The 21,766-nt window shown below is 31.9% G+C and overlaps 1 protein-coding gene across 2 annotated transcripts; it reads left to right on the forward strand.

Moving 5' to 3' along the window:
* The first annotated feature begins 75 nt into the window (after positions 1 to 75).
* Positions 76 to 17,167, forward strand: LOC134712281 (intraflagellar transport protein 81 homolog). Of its 2 annotated transcripts, none has more exons than XM_063573678.1 (15): positions 76 to 132; positions 2,796 to 2,958; positions 3,457 to 3,548; positions 5,298 to 5,493; positions 6,508 to 6,663; positions 8,303 to 8,413; positions 9,383 to 9,467; positions 9,926 to 10,089; positions 10,721 to 10,816; positions 11,485 to 11,631; positions 12,698 to 12,847; positions 13,092 to 13,310; positions 13,805 to 13,891; positions 15,689 to 15,846; positions 16,810 to 17,167. In XM_063573678.1, exons 2-15 carry the CDS (start codon positions 2,815 to 2,817, stop codon positions 17,054 to 17,056), a joined length of 2,052 nt encoding a protein of 683 aa, XP_063429748.1. In that variant the 5' UTR covers positions 76 to 132; positions 2,796 to 2,814; the 3' UTR covers positions 17,057 to 17,167. The 2 variants fall into 2 exon arrangements, with proteins under 2 accessions (XP_063429748.1, XP_063429750.1); XM_063573680.1 differs by having other exon boundaries at positions 5,313 to 5,493.
* The last annotated feature ends 4,599 nt before the right edge of the window (positions 17,168 to 21,766 follow it).

Below are 21,766 nucleotides of genomic sequence, written 5' to 3' on the forward strand. Positions count from 1 at the left end.
ATTCACTATGAATACATAGAAACAAAGTAATATGAAATTTGTAAAAAAAAGTTTGAGACTATTAAAATCGTAACCGGAAGTTGTCGTAAATTCCATAGAGAAATTTATTTTGGAAAGAAGATACTTAGATAGGTATGGTTATTTTAAAATTTCAACTATATGGGAAAAGCAAAGGAGATAGAGGTCAACTAAAGACATACATGATACAGTTAAGATTATTCTACTAAGTTTGAAAGTTGTTTAACTTTAAGGTATTTCTTATTTGAGACCCAACAACAATTCCTTGTATACATAAATGACTTTAACGAATACATCAAACACAGTACCCTCAGATTATTTGCAGATGAAAGCATAATTTATAAAACAATAAGAAACAAAGAAGAAACACAAAAACTGCAAGAAGATCTCACATCAGCTGCAAAATGGGAGGACTGGCTCATGTCATTCCATCCAGACAAGTGCTCAGTCCTTCAGATAACAACTAAGAAAAACCCATTAAATTTTGACTATACTCTCCACCAACATGTACTTCAAAAAGAAACATCCACAAAATATCTGGGAATAACTATACAAACTGATCTCAAATGGAACAAACATGTAAACAATATCACAGCTGCAGCCACACAAAAGCTGAACTTTATTAAAAGGAATCTAAAAGTCAACTCAAAAACAGTCAAAGAAAAAGCATACATTGCACTAGTAAGACCAAAGCTAGAATACAGCAGCTGCGTCTGGGAACCGCACACGAACTTGAGATGGTCCAGCGCAGAGCAGCAAGGTACACCTGCAACAGATACCATAACACCAGCTCAGTCACTGAAATGCTACAAACTCTAAATTGGGCAACACTTGAGAAAAGGCGAATTAGAACCCGATCATTTTCCTCTACAAAATTATACATCATCTTGTTGCCATACATCCGACAAACCTACTTACACAATCTGATACAAGAACACGACAACATTCACATATTTACTCTTTCAGACCCATACAAACCACTAAAGACTCATACAAGTACTCATTCTACCCTAGAACAATCTTGCAATGGAACCTTCTCCCAGTAGCTGCAGTTCAATGTACTACTCTTGAAAGCTTCCGAGAAAAGATTCCAATATCTGTTCTCAATAAACATCTAAACATTTAAATATTCCACAATGTATATAGTTTTAACCAAAATGTATAGTACAAAAACAGAATAAAAAGAAGTTATAAATGTTGAAATTTTTATTTTTATTTTTGTATTTTTTTTTCACTGTAAATAAAATTTATATCCCACGCACGTGCGGCATAGTAATATCAGTGCCCGGCACGTTATCATCAGTATGTTGATGGAGTGCTGAATTATAAAGAAGAAGAAGAACAAAATCTAACTCCACGTTAGTAAGACCAAGTGAATACCATCCCCTGAAATTAGCCACATCTTAAATAGACAGCCGGAGAATTAGCATATTTTATAGATTAACCAGTGTTTCCTGGACTTTCATATATGGACAGACAAGTGTTTAAATCTGGTTCAGCAGTTCTAGAGGAAAAGACTTTTTTATTTCTGTGTCATTTGGGCTCTCGTGGAGAGTTTCATGTACATAGTCCGAGATTACTCTGACGTCCAATGGCTGTTTTGTCAGACAAGCTGGGGCCAAGGGATGTCAGAGCTTGTCCCATATCCTTAAGAAAAAAAGTGGATATTTAATTTGCCCACCCAAAATAGATGCGCTACTTCGTTGCTTCTGATGCCGACTGACAGCCTTGAAATTATATAAATCAGGCATTAATCTGTTCATTTTTTCATTTATCTCTTTATTTATGTAAGTTTCACATACGTGCCAACCTTTTTTTCCCCCATATTTTAACAGTTTTCACAGTGACCCATGGATGGGTCATATATCCACTTTTTGATATTGGACGAGCTCTGACATCCCACAGCCCCAGCTTGTCTGGCAAAACAGCCATTGGAGGTCAGAGTAATCTCGGACTACATGTACAATGTATCTTATTGTTTGTCATACCACATTTTTTTTTATATATATTTACTGACACCACTAGTAACCAGAACAAAAAACCATGTTACCCCCTTCATAAGACCATCCATTGAAAGTTTGCTTTACCCATTCAATCACACATTTTAAAACCAATAAAAACTTAGATACTCCATCAACCAAATACTAAAAGATATGTACCAATCAGGCCAAACAAAGAGATTTATAAGAACAGCTGTTTTTATCGGATCATTAGAGACTGAAATAAACAATCTGACGAACTACATGTACTAGAGATTGAGAGCAATGAGGAATTAAGACCAAACTCACCAAACTTCTCTGTAGTGGCTAACCAACACCAACAAAAGATAGATGAAATTTTTAACCAGCACCAGTTTATAAATTTTGAGTACAATTTGTTTCTAATTGTTCTAATAAAAACTATTAAATGCTATATCCATTTTTTTGTCATGTTTGATTTGCAGCTACATGTATACATGGTATATGTTTTAGATGTAGATGCTTCTTGTTGATTCAATGAATTTATGATAGTGGTTTTGTTGGTACAATAAACTTTCATTTAATGACTTTTCCAAAACCAGTAGCACTATTTTTCCAAGTATGTTAATGTTTTCAGATTAATGTAATTATGAATGTAATTATGAATCAAAATCTTTGTTGATGATCAGATCAAATTACAAGCCATGGACATCACAAAGCTTCCGATAAAATTTTGACGTCACAATAGGGAATATCTATTCTAGTGTTACAATGCAAAAGTGATACAGACTTATTAGTAGTATTTTTTTTTCATTTCAGGGAAACTATTTGTTCAGTCATGAGTGAACAATTGAAGTTCATCACTCAGGAACTGAAAAAAGAACCATTCAGTAAGACTTACAACTTGATATCCTTTGATTCTCTTGAACCACTCCAGCTATTACAAGTTCTCAATGATATCATTGCTGTCATTGATCCAAAGGTAATGAAATAATAACGGAATATGAATGGAAAACAGCACAAAACTTTTTAAAATAAAATCCACTGCTCCTTTCAATGATTTTTTTATTCAATGTACATGTACATTTTGTAGTACAGTTAAAATAAACAACAGGGTTAACCTGTCTTTACCATGTTTAAATTTTCTTTTTTCACAAACTAACATACATGACATAAGAAGATATTTTCATTTAAAAGTTTTCCTTCTTTCTAACAAAAACAATCACTTTGCAGCATTGTTGTCATGTTTACTTTACAATCCTTCTTCTCTATTTCATCATGTTTATAATGTACAATACAATTAACTTACAGTTTATTAGGCCAAATAAAAATATATGTGTGGTTCCAGTTTTCGGGCCAACCCTAGTTTTGGTGATTGTTGTAGACTGATGTACAATTTGTTATTTCCTTTCAAGTATTACATTTTTGTATGCAATGAAAAGGTATTGAAAGTTATCTGTAATTCAAATTTCTTTTACAGCAAAAGCTAGATATTAGAGAGGAAAGTCCTGATCAAACAGCAATACGAATATTTACTACTCTTCGTGTGCTGAAGTACAAACCTCCAAATGAGTAAGTTTCTAATCTGAGAGATCCACTCAGAGACATTTAGTAATACAAAGAAAAGACATTTTGTAAAACAAGTCTGCTATATTTTATTTCTATGTATACTGTCTTAATTGTTTCTTATGTTGGGTATAGAAAAGAAGATGTGGTATGATTGCCAATGAGACAACTGTCCAGAAGAGACCAAAATGACACAGACAATAACAACTATAGGTCACAGTACAGCCGTCAACAATGAGAAAAGCCTATACCGATTTAGTCAGCTATAAAAGGCCCTGATATGACAATGTAAAACAATTTAAACGAGAAAACTAATGGCCTTATTTATGTAAAAAAAATGAACGAAAAAACAAATATGTAACACATAAACGAAGACGACCACTGAATTACAGGCTACTAACTTGAGACAGGCACACACTTAAATAATGTGGTGGGGTTAAACATGTTAATGGGATCCCAACCCTCCCCTTACCTCGGACAGTGGTATAACAGTACAACATAAGAAGGAACTATAAAAATCAGTTGAAAAAGGGGTAACTGTTTCATTGACATATCCCCACACCTTCCATTATTAATTAAACCATCACACTGTTAATGGTACTTTTTTCATTCTTAAAATCTTAAATTGAGGAGAGAGGATATGTTGCAGCATCAATCAAAGTATGCCGCTGAAATCACATTTAGTACTGGACATTATTAACCTTATTTTATGGCTTAAACATTTCGCATTCAACTGAAACAGATATATGATTATAAATAATTGATATATTTTATTTTATTTTTATAATAGTGATGTGTAAGTATTAATGTTTGTGAACTTTTGCTGTGATGTAGAAATCTGCTAGTTGTTTTATTTAACTAATAAATCTATGCATGCAGTGTTTTCCCAGTTACAAGAACTTCATAAGTTACTGTCTTAAAGAAATCAAATAGTTTCACTGTAAGAATGATATAAAAAGGTTTTTAACATTATAGAAAAAAATAAAAATTCACAAAAACATATTATGAGGTGATAAGGAAGCTCTTTTAAATGAAGATATTTCTGTTTCAATAACTTCACTTGTTGTTACAATTTTGTGACATAACAGAAAGACCACTTTTGAGTAAGTAGAATAAATCTATAAAGTCTTTTTCTTTGCATTAACTGACTTTGAAATTTTTGTATGTAATTTATTTTAAAATAGATGAATGAAATAAATTGCTTTTTGATTGACATCTTTTTCTGACAGTTTATAAATTGTAACACATGAATGGGAAAACACTATCGTAAGTTACTTGAACATCTTTGCTCTGTGCAACTTATAAATTGCATGTACTTTGTGTGTGGATAGAGTTCTGCATTTATTTCTATAGGAGCAATCTAAAACCCTGAATAAGAATGCAGTATACTCTTGTGCATGTCAATTCTTTTTCTTTTTGGGTTAGAAATATTCAGATTTTCCTTTTGAAAAAGATAATGAATGGTAAATTATTTAAAGATTTTTATTTTTTTGTAATTTTCATGTATCTGAATTATCGTAATGTTGTTAGTTCTATGTGAAATGTTTTTAAAATGAGGCGAACATTCTTTATATATCATAAGTCATACATATTTCCAATTGAAATGTATAACAGAACATTTTTTCCCTCAACTTAAATGTCTGCAAATTATTAGAGATGATCTCTTATGCAAACAGCAATGCATTTTATTAGTATACAAGTACATGCTGATATTAGTTTTCCTCAATCTGTGTCAGAAATAAACAACTTTTTAAGATTGTCTTCCTATAGGTCCACATTTAGAGCTGGATTGGTTCAAGGAGATAAGCTGGTTATTTACCCAATTTTAGAATGGCTGTTGAAAAGGGTACCAGAATTGCAAAAGAGAGCTTATTTAGCTCGTTTCCTGGTAAAAATAGATGTCCCATCAGAGATCATGGCTGAGGAAGGTATCCCAGATTTGTATGCTCAGGTAATTTTACAAATTAATGTAATATAATTCAAATTGGAATTGAGAATGGAAATAAGGAATGTGTCAAAAAAACAATAACCCAACTGAAGAGCAGAAATCATCCTAAGGCCACCAATAGATCTTCAAAACAGACAGAAAATTCTGTACGTGGAGTCTGGCTTCATCTGGCCCCTAAACATAAAATACTTCAGAGAAAATGGGACGTCACACTTAACTTCTAAACATGTAAATGAACTGAAATTTAAAAAATATAGAAGACTTAAAAAGGCAAGAGGTTCCTTACTTGGGACAGGTGCAAAAATATGGCAAAGTTTAACATGCTTAGTTAGATCTCAACCCTCCCCATTACACCTCTTGCCAATGTACAATAAACAAACAACACATAGCAATACACACAGTACAACTTGGTTTAAAAGAAATCTGACTACAGTGTCATAATAGGTAGCAGAAGAAACTTAAGAAACTGACAATGATGCATACAAATTTGTGTTCAATCTCACAATTTACTTATTTAAAATATGCATTTCAAGCCTTCTGTGATAGCTCCTACCACTATTATATAGTTCTTGTAATAATCCATTAGCAAATTTACCCTTGAGACATATACCGGTAACTTACATTTTTTTTTACCGTTTCATGAAGTTTAGAAAAACAAACTTTACTAGCTAGCTATATAGAAATCATACAGAATAGAAAAAAGAATAAATTATATTAAGGACTTTAAAAAATCAAACTTTTATGTAACATAAAATTACCTGACATTTTTACCATGTTTTATTCAATCAGTGTCTAATTTGGAGCGGTTATATTTAGTTTTTGAGATAAAAGTACTCTTTAGTTATTTGGTATATTTTCAGTTACGAATACCAATACAATATTTGAAGATTTTACAATAAAACTCCTTGAAATCCTGACAAAATTCAAATTTAGCATCTCTTGTTCACTTTATTTCTTATAAAATTTGTATGAAACTGAAAGTATTTATCCATGTATTTTCTTTGATGGTGTTTATAGTATGAAGAACTTATGGATCAGTTCAAAGATTTACATAAACAAGCAGAAAAGTTGAGGAGTTCAGGATTCAATACTGGTGAAATTAGAAAAGATATATCTAATATGGAAGACGAGAAAGAACAATTGAATAAAAGGATAGAAAGATTGAAAAGAAAGGTATAGAAAATCATTACAAAAAGTCTGATATAAGAAAATTCAAAAGAGAAGTTATTGCAATTGTGAAAAACCTGCTACCTGAAGTGACTTTTGTGTAATTTGACAAATGACATACAATTTCATAAATTCATTGCAGGAGATGTTTTACTTTGTGTTGTATAAAACATTATAAAAAATCCTTTACTTTTGCTCGCTGCGATATTGCCTTTTTGTGCTGATGAGGTGTAAAGCAAGCACCAATCAATCAAACATTACATCTGCACAAAGTTTAAAAAAAAATTAGTATTTTCAAGTAGAATTGTATTGATGCTTCAGTAGTGTTGTTCCGATGATCGGAATAAGTCGGAAATTAGTTGGTTGGGCCTTGCGATGTCGATAATCGATTGGGATTTTGTTCAATCGATTGTCGTTTTAAATTTCCGGACCTTTAGCTTGTCAACTTCCGGTCTGTTTTACGGTTTGCATTTTATATGCGCAGTCAAACAATATTAACCAGTCGATGACAGTAACAATGTCAAACATCCAATTATTAAAGAATAAACCAATTTCCTTCTTTATAAACATGACAAAAGCATTTGCAGATTGATGGAAGGTTATTTAACATTAATAACTTTGTATGAAATACTTTCTTTCATTACCGGTACTTGTTACTTGAGAGCGGTACAAATCATTCTGATTTTAGACAAAATAATTTCGTTGCTTCATTAGAACCAAATTGCCTTTTAGAAATGTTTATCCATGTGTTGCATCAAAAACGTCATATTCCTTTCCAAATTGTTTGCCAAACATCGTTTATTGTTGTAAATTTTCCGAAATTTGTCCGCCATTTATAAAAATATAAGAATCACGAATCGGATACGGTTCAACTATGTAATAATTCCGCATTCTTACAATTATAAGTTCAGACGTACGAATGACACAATTGACAGAAATTAATGATCACAAGAGTGAAAAAAAGCGTTCTTCACGAATTAACAGACAATGGCTTAATACCCTTTGTATACTGTATATCTTATAATGCAAATGCATTATTTTATTTTTTTGTGTTAATTTTAAATTTCTAAAAATTAAAAACTATATATCTTTTCTTAATTAGAAGCATTCAAATGTTCATACAGCTATGTTATTGAAATTGTTTTGTGAGTTACACCATTGAAATTTAGAAATGTTAGTGTCACTGTTGGTAATAAATGTTGTAATTATGAGATAAAATATGTTCAATAGGAATCTTGATTCTTATCAAGACATTTCATTGTTTTAACTGCTGAATAGATAATTATCAAAGGTACCAGGATTATAATTAAGTACACAAGAATATGAAAAGGAAACAAAAGATCAAATATGAATATATAAACTCTGCAATGATATTGAATGTACACATAAGACATGTACAATGAGACTAAATACATGATTTCCTTTAAAAAAAAAAGGGCAAGGTATTATGATCCGATTATAACCGATAGTCGGTTGGTTGCTGTCAACCGATTGTAATAGATAATCGGTTGGTAATTTCAACCGATTATCCAACACTATGCTTCAGTGAACTTGATAATTAAATAGCTTCATTCCAACCAATAGAGTTTTGTTGTTATTTTTAACCTGATTAATGAAGAAACATATGTTTTTGTTTTATTTGTAGGTAGAATCTCATCCAAACTCCCAAACAATGATGAATGTAGCCAGGAATTTAAGACTTGAGAGAGACAAAGAAAAGAAGCTTGCTGAACAAAGACAGGAGCAAGCAACATTGGTAATTATCTGAATGTAATTGAGAGCTGGCTCAAACAAAAAAAAATCTGATTTTTATACAACTTTTGAGCACATTTCAAAACATGCTTGACGCACTTTTTATGCCCCATTTATGGGCATTATGTTTTCTGGTCTGTGCGTCCTTTCGTTTATCTGTCTTTTGCACTTCAGGTTAAAGTTTTTGGTTAAGGTAGTTGTTGGTGAAGTTGAATTCCAACCAACTTGAAACTAAGTACACATGTTGCTTTTGATATGATCTTTCTAATTTTAATTCCAAATTAGAGTTTTGACACCATTTTCATGGTCTACTGAACATAGAAAATGGTCATGCAGATGGGGCATCTGTGTACTAGGGACATATTTTTGTTATACAACTTTTGAGCTCATTTCAAAACATGCTTATATGACTTTTTTTCTTAATTTTTATAATGGAAAGATTTAAGGATCACGATATATAAGTAGTCCATGCATTTTATAGGTGAAAAATTATATTTTACTGAGAAATCTATTTGATGTCATTACATGTGCAATGGATTATTATGAGTTGCCAGTGAAGTATATAGAAACCTATTATTTCAAATGTGAAATGAATGAGATAATTTAACTCCTCTGAGGTATTGTCAAGATGTTGCTGATGATGTTGCATCAAAAAGGTTTAAAAGGTCTGGCAAAGAACAATTTCCATTCAGTTTCTACTTTGTTTCAAATAAAAGTCCATGTAAAATGTTATATAAAGCTTATCCAAGATTTAAAATATCAAAAAATAATCAACTTATGACAGAACAGCACATTTGAGTATTAATGCATTTTTTGTCACTGGTTAAACATTTTTTTATATTCCAATTCTTGGATTAATTATTCAATAATAAACAAGAATAAGTATTTTTGAAATGTAATGCAAAAAGTTTATCTTTGTTGTAATTTAAGAGTATAAACATGTTAAAGAAAATCTCTTCTTATGTGATTACAGATTCAACATGAAGAACAGAAAATCAGAAGACTTCAACAACAACTTCATGATCAGAGACAAACAAGTGTTGGGGCTAATCCAGACAGTATGTGCAATTTAGTATTACACCCTAATAGATCAAATCCTTGATAAACAAGATATAAAATATTCACTTGCAAATGGTGCTATCCAGTTTGATAAATTTTGAAAAACCAAATGTTGATTATATTTCTGATAGATAATTTCCTACTAGTATTTTGTACTACCATTTTGTAGATTGTCCTAGGCATGTTCCATATTTCATAGAAACTAATTCAACCACTTTACCCTGTTGACTACAATATTATATGGAAATAAATTGAAATATACCAAAGTTAAGTGGAGCAATAATTTCCATAGATGAATTTCATATTCGTACATTTTCGAATATGTTCCAATGTCAGAATGTTAATGCTATTAAATCACAGTAAAGAAAATAAAAAATGATGTCATTTATGCTAATTGATCTTTTGTCAACAAACTAAACTAATTTATAAAGAATAACTCAAAATTAATCTGTTGTAGCACTTTTACAAAGACTGGAAGAAGAAACAAGGACCAATAAATACATTGTAACTGAAAGGCTACCAAAAGATATAACTGGACGTCGTAAGATTTTACAAGATTTACAACGTGTTGTTGCTGAACCAGCAATGGGACAGTCAGACTTGGATCAGCTTAATTCACAGGTATTATCACTTGAAGTAATGGTATTAACAAAATACTTTTCAATAAATATTTGAGCAGTCAAAATATATTTTTTAATTACCTTTTTTTTTTTAAAGATATATGGAAGAACTGACAACATAATTGTTTTTGATGTAAAAAACTTGTCTCCCTGGTATTTCATCAATGATTTACGTATGATAAGAATTTCAATTTCATTTCATGTGGTTGCCTGTATAGTTCCCTTTACCCTAACTGCCAGGAAATTGTATGAATGGGAATTTTTTTTTATTAAATCAAACAAAGTATAAAAATACAGATGAAAGGAACTTTTTTTATATGTGCTTCAAGTAAAATTTTCAATTTTCAGTTTTCATTTCCATACTGTAAAATGAAATTATTTTGACACATGTTTGTGAATTGGAAATATTGAAAACATTCAGTTACCCCCAAAATAGTTGTGAGTCAAAATTACCAAAATCTATGTATTTTGCACAACTACATTTATTATGATTTCATGTAGGGAAAACTACACATTTCTAATTATGCATTATCCCAACATTAAAACAGATATAAATAAAAACCTGAAATAATAAGTTCACTCCCCCCTATCCTTTTGTTAACCTACTGTTATTATACCATTTACTATTACAGATATCTGAGTTAAATTCTGAGATAAATCAGCTGATGGAGAAGAGAATGTTGGCGAGTCGTGACCCAGATGATAAATCTAATCTCTTTAGGCAACAGGTATGTTATTATATTATAAATTGAGAAATTTACATTTATTTGCATTTCATATCTAGAAAAACTAGGGCAAACTGGGATTTGGTATCTATAATTCCTAGCTTAAAAATGTGAATCAAGTCAAATTATAAAAATAAGAAGATGCAGTGAGATCGCAAATAAGACAAATCTCAACGAGAAACCAAATGGCACAGAAATTAACAACTATTTGTCACCATACAGCCTTCCAACAATAAGCAAAGACTACACCCTAATAGTAGGCTATAAAAAGACTGTCTACTTCAAAATTATTTTAGAAGTTCTAATTTTCCCCTAAGTTTTGTCAAAAAAATTTCAATTGATATAGATTTCTTTGTATTCATGTGTGTATTTCTAATGATATTGTCACATTTTCATAATAAATGTTTTGCATTGATGATGAATTGTTACACAAATGGGGCTACTATTTTCTTTAAACAGTCAATAAGCAAATAGGTTTGTTATGCCTCGTCATTCTCAGAACGTGATTTGAATTTGACATAAAGTTCTTTCTCAGAGATTGAAAATAGGTACGAAATATGTTTTTTACCTTTAAGCTAAAGATATAAGAACTTGGAACCATGTTTTGGCTAAATACATATTTCAATTGATCAGATTTTCTCAGGTATTGAGTATTTTTCTTATTTTTGTAGGCTTCTATCATTGCCCACAAGAAGGAAGCTGCAGTGGAGACTTACAGAGGACTAAGAGATGAGTATAATCATATTCAGCAGGAAATTGAACAGAAAAGAGACATGGTTAAAGAAGCGGGTGGTGGAGAGGTTCTTAAAGGAGAAGATGTAAGTATACATTCACAGGGGTGTAGAGGAACTTAAAGGAGAAGATGTAAGTATACATTCACAGGGGTGTAGAGGAACTTAAAGGAGAAGATGTAAGTATACATTCACAGGGGTGTAGAGGAACTTAAAGGAGAAGATGTAAGTATACATTCACAGGGGTGTAGAGGAACTTAAAGGAGAAGATGTAAGTATACATTCACAGGGGTGTAGAGGAACTTAAAGGAGAAGATGTAAGTATACATTCACAGGGGGTAGAGAGAGGTACTTAAAGGAGAAGATGTAAGTATACATTCACAGGGGTGTAGAGGAACTTAAAGGAGAAGATGTAAGTATACATTCACAGGGGTGTAGAGGAACTTAAAGGAGAAGATGTAAGTATACATTCACAGGGGTGTAGAGGAACTTAAAGGAGAAGATGTAAGTATACATTCACAGGGGTGTAGAGGAACTTAAAGGAGAAGATGTAAGTATACATTCACAGGGGGTAGAGAGAGGTACTTAAAGGAGAAGATGTAAGTATACATTCACAGGGGTGTAGAGGAACTTAAAGGAGAAGATGTAAGTATACATTCACAGGGGTGTAGAGGAACTTAAAGGAGAAGATGTAAGTATACATTCACAGGGGTGTAGAGGAACTTAAAGGAGAAGATGTAAGTATACATTCACAGGGGTGTAGAGGAACTTAAAGGAGAAGATGTAAGTATACATTCACAGGGGGTAGAGAGAGGTACTTAAAGGAGAAGATGTAAATATACATCTACAGGGGGTAGAGAGAGGTACTCAAAAAGGAGAAGATGTTTACATCTACAGGGGGAGCAGATGAGGGGACTCAAAGGGGATGGATGCAGAATTAATCAAATTATGAGTGCATTTTTTTAAATACTTGATTTTTTCAATTTATGTATTGTACCAGATCAGTTAGCATGAAAAATGTACTCTACCCTCATGTACTGTTGTTTTTGGAATAGGACATTGCTATTTGTTGCTTGTTGTCAGATATAGACTGCAAAAAATATTTGATAACTTGACCTTGTGCATGGTTAAATTTTAGTGATTTTGATTTCAGTTCAAGAGGTATGTTAATAAGTTGAGGAGTAAAAGTACTATTTACAAGAAGAAGAGACAAGAAATAGCAGAAATAAGAGCTGAAGTTGGTGTGCTATCAAGAACAGAGGAAATCTTAAGACAGAGGGATGAAAATATGAACATGCAATTGGTATGCTATAAATTATTTCATTATGAAATATATATATATATACATTTGTGTCTATTGGTATAGTGTTGTTATTTCAATAAGAATTGTTTATATATTTAGTCTTTGAACATTTGTTTGTATAAATAATTTTGAATGTATGGGTGATATAAATATTATAACATCATTTCAAATGAAAATGATTCTTAAATCATTTTTATGTGTAGTATATACTGTGCTTCATTCAGCTCTTGTTTATTTATTGTAGTCTGCCTTAGAGAACAAAAAGGGTGTAGCAGGCTACAGACAGACTCAGGAAGATTTAGAGAAAGTGTCCTCAGTGAAGAGTGAATATGATGATAGGAAAGGTAAAACATTGGAGGATATGTCAGATATGGTTACCAGGATGAACAGAAAAATAGCAGAGAAAAAGGGAGCTTTGGCACCTATCATAAAGGAACTAAGACCACTAAGACAGAGGAATACAGTAGGTTTCAATTCTTAATGAAAGAATTTACAATTTAAGACAATCTTTTGATAGTTTTTATACACATGACAGTTGATTTGGAATGTTATAGTACAAGATCACGTTTCACAGGTAAATTTGAAACTGTAGAAATGGAAACATAATTTATAAATTATAAAAAAACTATAATTGATGATTGCAAAAGTTGTTAGATCTTGATTGTTTATTTGATACTGTTCATAGAGATACCAATTTTGGTGTATTTAACAAGTAGGAAATTCAAACAAAAATAAGTCATGGAGGGAATTGTCAGTAACTAGTCTTAGTCTTTTAAATTATTCTTATGGATTTGAATTCGATTTATTTGAGAATTTAAATATATATTAGTCAAAGCACAGAACCAAGTGAAATATTGCTGACAATATAGGATAAATACAATATCTGAGTAGCTTGCTTCGGCATTTCAAAATGAGAAGGAACAATTGATGATTTATGATATTTTTTTCTTCTTATAGGAACTAACAGCAATTTTTGAGGAGAAGAAACATTCTTATGAAACTGCAAATGCAGGACTAGAGAGTAATATGGCAAAACTAGAACAGGTAATATTTCCTTGTCCTGCTTCAGGTTAAAGTTTTTGGTCAATGTAGTTTTTGATGAAGTTGAAATCCAATCAACATTGAACTTAGTACACATGTTCCCCATGATCTTTCTAATTTTAATGCCAAATTAAAGTTTTTACCCCAATTTTACGGTCCACTGAACATGGAAAATTATAGTGTGAGTGGGGCATCCGTGTACTATGGACACATTTTTGTTAAAACATACTTTTGACTTTTTTGGTTTTTTGGAAACTGTTGTTTGTGCTGTTTTTAAACCCCTCTAACAAGAATTTTGTTTTGCCTGCACACATATAAAAATTGCAGTTTTTATCCAAATCAATTAAAGCTTTGAACATTGTTTTCGATTTAGACTTGTTTATATAAACACCTGTCCTAAGTCAGGAATCTGATGTACAGTAGTTGTCGTTTGTTTATGTAATATATACGTGTTTCTCGTTTCTCGTTTTGTTTATATAGATTAGACTGTTGGTTTTCCCGTTTGAATGGTTTTACACTAGTAATTTTGGGGCCCTTTATAGCTTGTTGTTCGGTGTGAGCCAAGGCTCCGTGTTGAAGGCCGTACTTTAACCTATAATGGTTTAATTTTTAAATTGTTATTTGGATGGAGAGTTGTCTCATTGGCACTCACACCACATCTTCCAATATCTATTCATATATATACATGTTCCAGACCGTATGAGTATTTGGACCGTACGTGTACGGTCTGAACCGTACGTGTACGGTCTGGACCGTATGCGTACTTTTTCAAAATACTCATACAGTCGGACTGTACGCGTAGGGTCTGACTTATATTAAAAAGTTGGTAAGTTTATTAGATACAAATGCATATAGCAGATCAACATAACTTAACTATAAAATTAATATAAAAAAAGTTTAATTGTAATTGAAACAAAAACTTTATATTTTAACTTTTTTTTAATTCACGCTAATTAAATATGTTAATCTGTTGTATTAAGCATGGCGATCAGTAATACATTAATTGCATTATGAATTGAAGATATCAATAAACATAAAGAGTTTTAGAATATTTAGAAACTTTACTAAAAAATTCAAATGCAAAAGAACATGACTGAACTGCATACATGAAAATGCTAAAAATATTACGTTACTTGAAACGGTCACCTTGGGCGAGCGTACCAAAATAGGATTCAGATATACAATTAAACAAATACCTAATTTCAATTGTTCGTTTGTTCATTTTATCTATTTAATTGTAATGAATTATCAATAACAATTTGTAAAACTAAAAATAAAGATTGTTTTAATGATACCCATATGATCAAATAACATGTATGGTCAGCTCGTACTGGACCGTACGCATACGGTCCAAATACTCATATGGTCTGGAACATATACATATAAAAAAGAAGATGTGGTATGATTGCCAATGAGACAACTATCCACAAAAGACAAAAATGACACAAACATTAACAACTATAGGTCACTGTACGGCCTTCAACAATGAGCAAAGCCCATACCGCATGTTTAGTTAAAACTTAATATACTGTAACAGCCTGATATGCAACTATGCATGTATTTAGGATGCACATGTATTTGATACAACATAAAATAAGACATTAAGAAAAAAGTCCAAATTATATTATCCACTTCTTTGATTCCTGGTATTTTAGTCACTTGCAAACTTCAATCCAAGATGAAGGGGAATTTGTCCAGCTTAATGGACAGTTAAAGTTATTTGTTCAGATGGGGTTAGCATAGGAATGGAGACATGACAGTACCACCATCTTAATGACATGTTTATTTATTGGTTTACAGGAGGTCAGAGGTTATCATGAGGAATGTAAGCAGGAAGAATCTCGTTACCATTACCTGAATTGTATGATTAGAATGATAGAAATGCAACAACAGAAAGTAGCTGAGGAAATGAAAGCTTATACTTCATCTGATCCTTATACAAGGAAGAAAACTTTCAGGTAAAGAAAAAACAGGGAAAGTAGTAAAACCAGTAAGCTCAATAAACGCCCCTGTAAAGATGTACTTATTCTCTTAAATTGTTTGAGAAAATCTAATTTGTAAAATAAAAAAAGGAACCATGTTTGTTCTATTTCTTAACATATATAACCCAGGAATGCTGATAGCTTACATCTTAATGTAGCCTGCATAGAGAGTGGAACTAAATGAACTCATGTACCACAATAATATTAAAGTCTTGACAGAAAATGGGTTGAGAATGGTAGTCTAGCTAAGAAAGGCCATTTTCACCATAAAATCAAGACTCATATTTTTTTTCTAATTTTGACTTCACTTGGACTTGCAACTGAAAGTGTAGTTCCCAAATCATATTTAGAATATAATCATGGTTGGAAATTAAAACTGTTATAAATTAAGGCCCCCTAACCCCACGTACACACACAAATTATAAAAAAAATGTTTTTTCTCAAATTTTGGTCAAAACCTGATCTGATGAACATAAGGTATAGAATTAAAAGATTCAATTTAAGGGGGACATCAATTATCTTATCAAAATATTTCAAAGAGCCATTGGAACCAAAGAAAGAGATTTAGAGAAGAGGCCATTAAATTAAGGCCTCTCATGGGAAGGGTTAAAAAGGTAATGGAAGTAAATACTTTTTGATGGTTGTTTTTCAACTAAATTATATTTATAACAATTTTGAATTATTATTTTTGTAAATTTTTCAAAATGTTTTTACTCTAACATTTTCTTAAAATGATTACTTAGGTATAAAAGGTTGTTTTATATATGAACAAGGTAAACTTTATAATTATGCTTTGTCTTTTTAAAGTAAATTGTTGATAAATGACAAAACAGTTGGTATGTTTCCTGAAAAATTCATCGTCTTTGAATAACAAATTATGTTGAATAGAGATCAGTATTATAGTCAATGTTCTAAATATTGGAAATATTTGTTTTTTAGAGAGTTATATCAGAGAAAAGTTCAGGAGCAAGAAAATCTTGGTAAAGGCCTGAGAGAACAGCAGAAAACCGTGCGTGAAAGTCATGGTCCAAGTATGACACAGATGAAAATGTGGAAAGACTTAGAGCGACTAATGGAATGTAAACGACAGTGTATGGAGCGTAATGCTGGAATGACTGCCCAAGGAATCTCTAGTTATGGGGAAGCACCCCCGGCTGTTTTAGAAGATGACCGTTTAGTTCTGTGATATAACATTTGATCTGTTAAACTGATGATTTATTTATTTTTTATGTTTGTATTGTTGTAAAGCAACATTCCATTCTACTGTATTCCGTCCAATAAATATGGTATACTTTGATGAATTGTCATTTCAATAGCCATCACTCTACAGTATTCATACACAAATATTGGTAGCAGTGATTTGCCCTGTACTAGTTAATTTCACAATTTTCAAAATGAAGAGAAAGGTTCCTAAAAGAGATACAAAATGCCTATTTTATACCTATGCAATTTGACCTGGCAATATATTGTGACTAGTTTATAACCCAAAGATAGTGAATTGCAACAGGTGTCATCATTTGTGAAAGGTAATTCGTTTATCCAATTGGTTATAATGAACCTCAAAACTAATATTCTTTTGAAATAAGAATAGGTCTTCATTTTCTTTATTTTTTTAAGCAAATTTCTCCTTTTTGTTTTTAATTTGTAAATTATTGTCCAACCTTAATATATAAACACCCGATTATTTTCTTTTCTTTTTATTTTTTTACACATTTTCTATTTCTTTATACCACAACAAGAACTTCTTCTACAATCACTAATGTCCATAGACTACCCAACTCTATACACATAACACTAATAAAAACCAAACTAAAGTTCAAATTGAATACCCACACGAAAGTGCCATGTGCTTATATTAATTACACATTATGATACATAATATCATGTCCACAAAATATAGTCAGTAATTTATAATTACAACTGAAATCAAAACATTAATCACAACATCAAATAAACATTTTAACTGGGAAAACTCGTCTAATCGAGTCGGCCCTGTCGTGCTAAATGGTTATGTACTATGAAGCTCGGGAATACAAATAATGATCTATGGGCAGACAACTAGAATAAATTAATTTCAATCTTATTCAGTTCCTTCAAACGGTTGAAATTACATTTTGGTTAGTTGGACAGAAACATTTACTCTACTTAGATTAATCATGTGTTTTGTCTAGTATTTTTGATGAGATATGAATCTTTTTTTTAAGCATACCAGCTGTTATGCTTTAATCTTTATTGTTACTGTTGAACCTCTCAGTGTCAAACTTGGTTGTGCCAAAGACTTGAATGAGTGGAAAAAGATTCTGGTTGCGGTATAATTCCTATCTGACCAATGCATAATTACCTCTGATGAGTTGAACTCAGTTGTTTCCAATACTTGGTTATGTCAAGAAAATTTAATGTCCTGTCCATGTAAAATTCATGTAAATTGAAAGTGGCGGATCCAGAAATTTTCATAAGTGGGGGCCCACTGACTGACCTAAGAGGAGGCCCGCTCCAGTCACGCTTCAGTGATTCCCTATATAAGCAACCATTTTTTTTCCAAAAAAGGGGGGGCCCTAAATCCGCCTTTGATTGACCCTTTGGAACAGAAGATCTAGCAGAATATATACGTTCCTGAATAACCCTGATGTTTCAATGTTCCAAAGTAAGAATTTTCAAAAGATGCTGACCTTATGATAAAAATTCAGATAGCATGTATTACTTATCAGTGGCAGGTCCAGAAATTTTCATAGATGAGGGCTCACTGACTGCATAAGAGGAGGCCCAGCTCCTGTCACGCTCAAGTGATTCCCTATATAAACAATCAAACATTTTTCCTTAAAAGGGAGGGGGACCCCAACCTACGTAACTTAATCATTTTCAAAAGAGATGAAAGCTGAATAACACGTATGTGTTTAAATAACAGTTAAAATTACATGTTTAAGGTGACCGGTCTGTTGTTGATGGTCCAAGCAAAACATTAGGGTGTTAAACATATTTCAGCTGACAAAATAAACAAATTTAAATGACCCAAGCTATGATTGAATGAATTGTTAGAATTACAATTCATTAATTACAATAAATTAAAGATTGAAAGTAATGAAAAATTTATAATGATATAACCTCATCAGGGACCATTTAAAAATTGTTCAGTTCCACAAGTGGTTTCATAATTTATAGTGACTGACCTTTGTAAATATTTGTGTATACTTTTGATTTTATCTGTGAATGAATTGTTTATGTACTTTTGTGCTTATTTATGACGAAGGGCAAACATATGGAGATTGAATACACAAATCAAAGTATAAGTCAAACACTTTAGTCCAGTCCCTGCCACTACAACATAAAGTGGTTTGACAGAATATTTTTATTTGAATTCTTATTAAATGCTGAACAAGCAAGACAGAAACTGGGTTTTCTGTGTTTTTAAAGGTGCTTTCAGCTTTTTAACCTGCCACATTCTATGCCTATTTTCCAATCTAACAAGATCCATCACTACAGAATGGTGGTCAAATCCATATCTCAGATACTATAAGAAATATGTCTAGTATATTTGGTGTATAGAAAGATTGTAAGGTGTACATGTCCAACTGGCAGGTGTCATCTGACCTTGACCTCATTTTCATGGTTCATTGGTATAGTAAAGTTTTTGTGTTTTGGTCTGTTTTTCTTATACTGTATGGAATAGGTATTCTATATGTGTATGGAAGGATTGTAAGGTGTCCATGTCTAGCTGGCAGGTGTCACCTGACCTTGAAATCATTTTCATGCTGCAGAGGTCAAAGTTTTTGAATTTTAATCTATTTTTCTAATACTATTTGCAATAGGTCAACTATATTTGGTGTAAGGAAATATTTTATGATCTATATGTCAGTCGCACAGGTTTTAATTGACCTTGACCTCATTTTCAGGGCTCATTGCTCAGTGTTAAGTTTTTGTGTTTTGGTCTGTTTTTCTTCCACTTTAAGCTATACGTCAACTATATTTGTTGTATTGAAGAATTTTTAGCTGTACATACCTGCTTGGCATGGTTCATCTGACCGTGACCTCATTTTCATGGTTCATTGATCAGTGTTTAGAGATCTTGTTAATGTTAAGTTTATGTGACAGTTGTAATAAAGCTTTATATTTAAGACTATCAATATAATATTAATGATTAGTAAAGAAGCCGAGACATTTCAGTTTGTGCACTCTTGTTTATGTAGTTAAAGTCCAAACAACTTGAAACCTAGTACACGACATGTTTTCTATGAGATCCTATGATATGATCTTTCTACTTTTAACGCCAAATTAGAGTTTTGATCCTAGTTTTCACGGTCCACTAAACATAGAAAATGATAGTACGAGTGTGGCATCAGTGTACTATGGAAACATTGTTGTTTCACAAGTTACAACATACAGGCGTTTAAACTATAAAGACATCGGTCAAGTAATTCATTTGTAATTGCACTAAAACGTCATAGACTTAAAGTGCCATTAGACTAAGGACCACAACTCCTAAACAGTAAAGGAGAAATCATCAATATTGAATTTGACCTCAATTTTGTCACCAAGAACCAAACATTACAAGTGAAAACCAATGGTAGAAGGTTTCTTAAGTTTTTGAAGAACATTGAACAAAAACGACATAAAGTACCAATTGCAAAAAGATCAAGGACATTAACTCCTGAACAGTATTAAAGGGTGAAAAAGTCAAATTTGAACGTGACCGCCATTTTGCCATTGGAATCAACACATTAAAATGTGTAAAGCATTGGTTAAACACCTATCAAACAGTTAAGAAGTAACCAGGTGACAAAATAAATTAAAGTCGAAATAACACAACACTAGTATCAACTATAAAAATTTGGAAAAATGAACACAATTTCACAAAATAGTTTGCAGAAAAATAAATGAACCGTGAATGAATTACAATGGTATTGAAAAAGGATAAGCCAAAACATTCAGTAAGCACTCAAGTTTTGGTTATAGTCGTAAACAATTTTAAATGACAGTAGTAGGGTGGTATTGTAAGACACAAATCATGATAGTTACGATAAAACTTTCCAAATCTGCCATATAGAACCACAGGTTCAATATCATAGATTCAATCAAAGAAGTCCTGAAAGGATTGATTGCCTGATTATTTGGTTGCTTGCTAACGTCAATTTTTTTTGTAAAAACGGTGTATATTTAAGTCTTGATTTGTCTAGGATACTTAGAATATTGAACAATTTTGTCAGATAGTATTTTTTCTTAATTGATTAAATAAGATTATTTACTGAGGGGTATGTGTCTTCTCTCGGTAATATTTCAAAAACGATCTGATTGCAATGCTTGACAACCGTTATTTATTCTTTTACGATAATTTCTCTCGATACATAAATCAAAGACACCAGTGTTTCTGGGTTGATCAAATATATCAACCGCGTTCAAGCGTTGTGCAGTTTAAACATATAAACCAAACGATTAAACGCTATCTTCAGAACATATAAAACCTATGCATGCATTTCAGACTAAGACAAAACTATGTGGCAATTTAAGACTTAATGCTTGATTTTTTGTCGAGCCTGCGACTTTTTTCGCAGGAAGCTCGACAGAGGGATAGTGATCCGGCGGCGGCGGCGGCGGCGGCGGTTTTAGCTCACTTCTTAAAAGCTTAATATTTTAGAAGGTGGGAGACCTGGATGCTTCATACTTTGTATATGGATGCCTCATGTTACGAAGTTTCCGTCAGTCACATGTCCAATGTCATTGACCTCGTTTTCATGGTTCAGTGACTACTTGAAAAAAAGTTAAGATTTTTTGTAATGTTAAATTCTCTCTTATTAAAAGTAATAGGATAACTATATTTGGTATGTGCATACCTTGCAAGGTCCTCTTGCCCGTCACACAGTTTTCACTTGACCTGGACCTCATTTCATGAATCAGTGAACAA

The sequence above is a fragment of the Mytilus trossulus genome, chromosome 3, assembly GCF_036588685.1.
Source record: "Mytilus trossulus isolate FHL-02 chromosome 3, PNRI_Mtr1.1.1.hap1, whole genome shotgun sequence".
NCBI classification, from domain to species: Eukaryota; Metazoa; Mollusca; class Bivalvia; order Mytilida; family Mytilidae; genus Mytilus; species Mytilus trossulus.